We start from the raw sequence: 2,289 nt of genomic DNA, 5'->3' as shown, positions 1-2,289 counted from the left end.
CCAATTTGTCTAAATAGATGTGAGAGTTATAAAATTATATAGAAATTCTGAAAAATTATATGAAAAATGTTCACCAGTGAACCCATTTGGTAATGATAAAATTAAGCAAAAACAATATTTTATTGCAAGAAAATATTAATTAAGGAAGTAATAAATAGAAAAGTGAACTTTTTTTCAAAAATTGCTGATGCGTATTCGCACTGATGTGGTAACTGGGGGTTAATTAAGACGCAGAATGAAAATCATAAGGAGTTGCAATGCTGTTTCAGTACGAGCTACCGTTCGCCGAGGTCTACCGGGCAAGAGAATTCACATTCCGCGCCCTGCCGACGCTGCAATTCGAGAACGGGCCGAACACGACCCGCTCGAGCTCACGGCTCAGCGTGTGGAATTGCGATGGCGAGATGGTCGATAGCACCAACGTGAAAATCAGGCGAGTAAACAACAAGGCGATAGCGATCGCGTGCGTTATCGGTATCAAGTGTCTCGGCGAGCGGCGTCGCGTTAGAGCCTCCATTTTAACCATCCTGATTGCACATTTAAATTTTTATCTTATCTAAACTACTCGAGTATGTGAGCTACGTATACGTAAAATTTATATACAATATAGCTGTCCCATCTCGTGGCGTTCTTGCGACATAATCTCGGCATCTCTAAATTTGCACGGAAAGCATCACCTCACGTTGTTAAATATTTGTGTAGGGTACACTGCCAATTACTGAAGGTCTACACTAGACGGACTCAGGAATCGTCTCGAGATCCGACGTGCCTCAGCTGTTCTACGTGAACGAGTTGGAACAAGGCCGTCGAACGGCCGGTCTTTCAAGGCTACAGATTCCACTCGCGACACTTTCGAAGGCGCAAAGTTCCTTTGTCTTGCCCTATGATTATGATATCTTACGTTTGAAACGGATCAAAAAAGTCGTTCGTTCTTTTTAAATTTTTATATAAATTCCAGAATTTTTTTATAATTTCTGTATAATTTTACAATTTTTTTGAAAATTTATCAGTTTTTTTATCAACTTTAAAACATTTTTTAAAGAAATCTTAAAAATAAATTTAAAATACGTAATACAAATTCGTAAAAGTATTATGAGATATTGAAAATTTTTTTCACAAGGATTAAAAAAAACGAACAATTTTTTTCGTCAATCTAATATTTCCAAGTACATCCAACGCAGAAATAATTTCACGCGTGAAATACGCTCTTCCACATATTATTTTTTAATTATTGATAAGTTATTTTTGATTTTGTTATAGTTGCAGCGATAAATAAAATTTGTAAAATTTTAATAAGTTATACTATACCGTTATATGAATAAATCAAACAAGTAAAGAAACGTCAAATATTGTTACACAATCGCTAAAATGAAGTTAAAATAATAAATTAAATTGGTCGTCAATTTAAAAATGATGCTAATAAACATTTTGAGACACCATAAAGAACTTATTGTGAAAAATATATCACTTCAGCCACTACATTGTATTTGGCGTTTCTTTACTTATTTGTAACACTTTACCTAAGTGTGGCGTTTACAGTTTTATATATTTTATTTGAAGTAAGTTTGATTCATATAGCGATTAATCGGGCGTTAAAAATTAAATAATTACTAATGTAATATAGAAATAGTTAATAATATTACAAAATTCTCTTAACTCTAGATTGGTAGCATAAACAAAATTGCTATTCGATTTAAAGTTACAAAAAGAGAATTTTGCAAATGTTGATTATGAAATCGACCGAAATCGGACGACTATTGGGCACACAGGTGATTAATGAAAATGTGCGAGCTTACATTATCTCGATTTACTGCGTATAATTCGTCTCGCGCGCAGAAATTATTTATATAACTCCCTTTATCATTGCATTTGACGACTGTTTGGCAATTGATGTGCTTTTCGAGAATATACATTGAACATTCCACTTGTCGGCGCGACGCAAACGGCGCAATTTCTTTCTTACGCGAAACGTTAATGCAAAAAAAATATTATGTATAAATATATATAAATTGACGAGACACGTTTGCTCGGTTTTGATTGCGTGATTCTTTAAAAGTTCAAATGGATTTCAATTAAAATTATCATCTGCACGTTTTCCTGCACAAAACCTCTGTTTCATATTTATTACGCGCATATTTGTTAGATATCGGCTAAAAACCGAAACAGAGACATTTATTCGTGGTCTCTTTGCTACGCAAAAACCAATGATAAGCCGATTATACTTCTATGTTTTGTACTTAAAATGTTTCAACGCCTACAAACTCGAAGCGATAAGTGATAAGCGTGGCA

At 34.0% G+C, this 2,289-nt stretch overlaps 1 protein-coding gene across 1 annotated transcript in view; it reads left to right on the top strand.

Moving 5' to 3' along the window:
* Positions 1-929, top strand: part of LOC108754447 (ceramide kinase) — a 24,569-nt gene extending 23,640 nt beyond the window's left edge. Inside the window, exons 7-8 of the mRNA XM_018496723.1 lie at positions 270-433; positions 703-929. Of these exons, the coding sequence (XP_018352225.1) occupies positions 270-433; positions 703-787 (249 nt within the window). The 3' untranslated portion in view covers positions 788-929. The remainder of the gene's footprint in view (positions 1-269; positions 434-702) is intronic.
* The last annotated feature ends 1,360 nt before the right edge of the window (positions 930-2,289 follow it).

The sequence above is a fragment of the Trachymyrmex septentrionalis genome, unplaced genomic scaffold (genome assembly GCF_001594115.1).
Source record: "Trachymyrmex septentrionalis isolate Tsep2-gDNA-1 unplaced genomic scaffold, Tsep1.0 scaffold119, whole genome shotgun sequence".
NCBI lineage: Eukaryota > Metazoa > Arthropoda > Insecta > Hymenoptera > Formicidae > Trachymyrmex > Trachymyrmex septentrionalis.
Note: the sequence above shows the minus strand (reverse complement) of the source record. Positions and strands in the feature narration are given on the sequence as shown.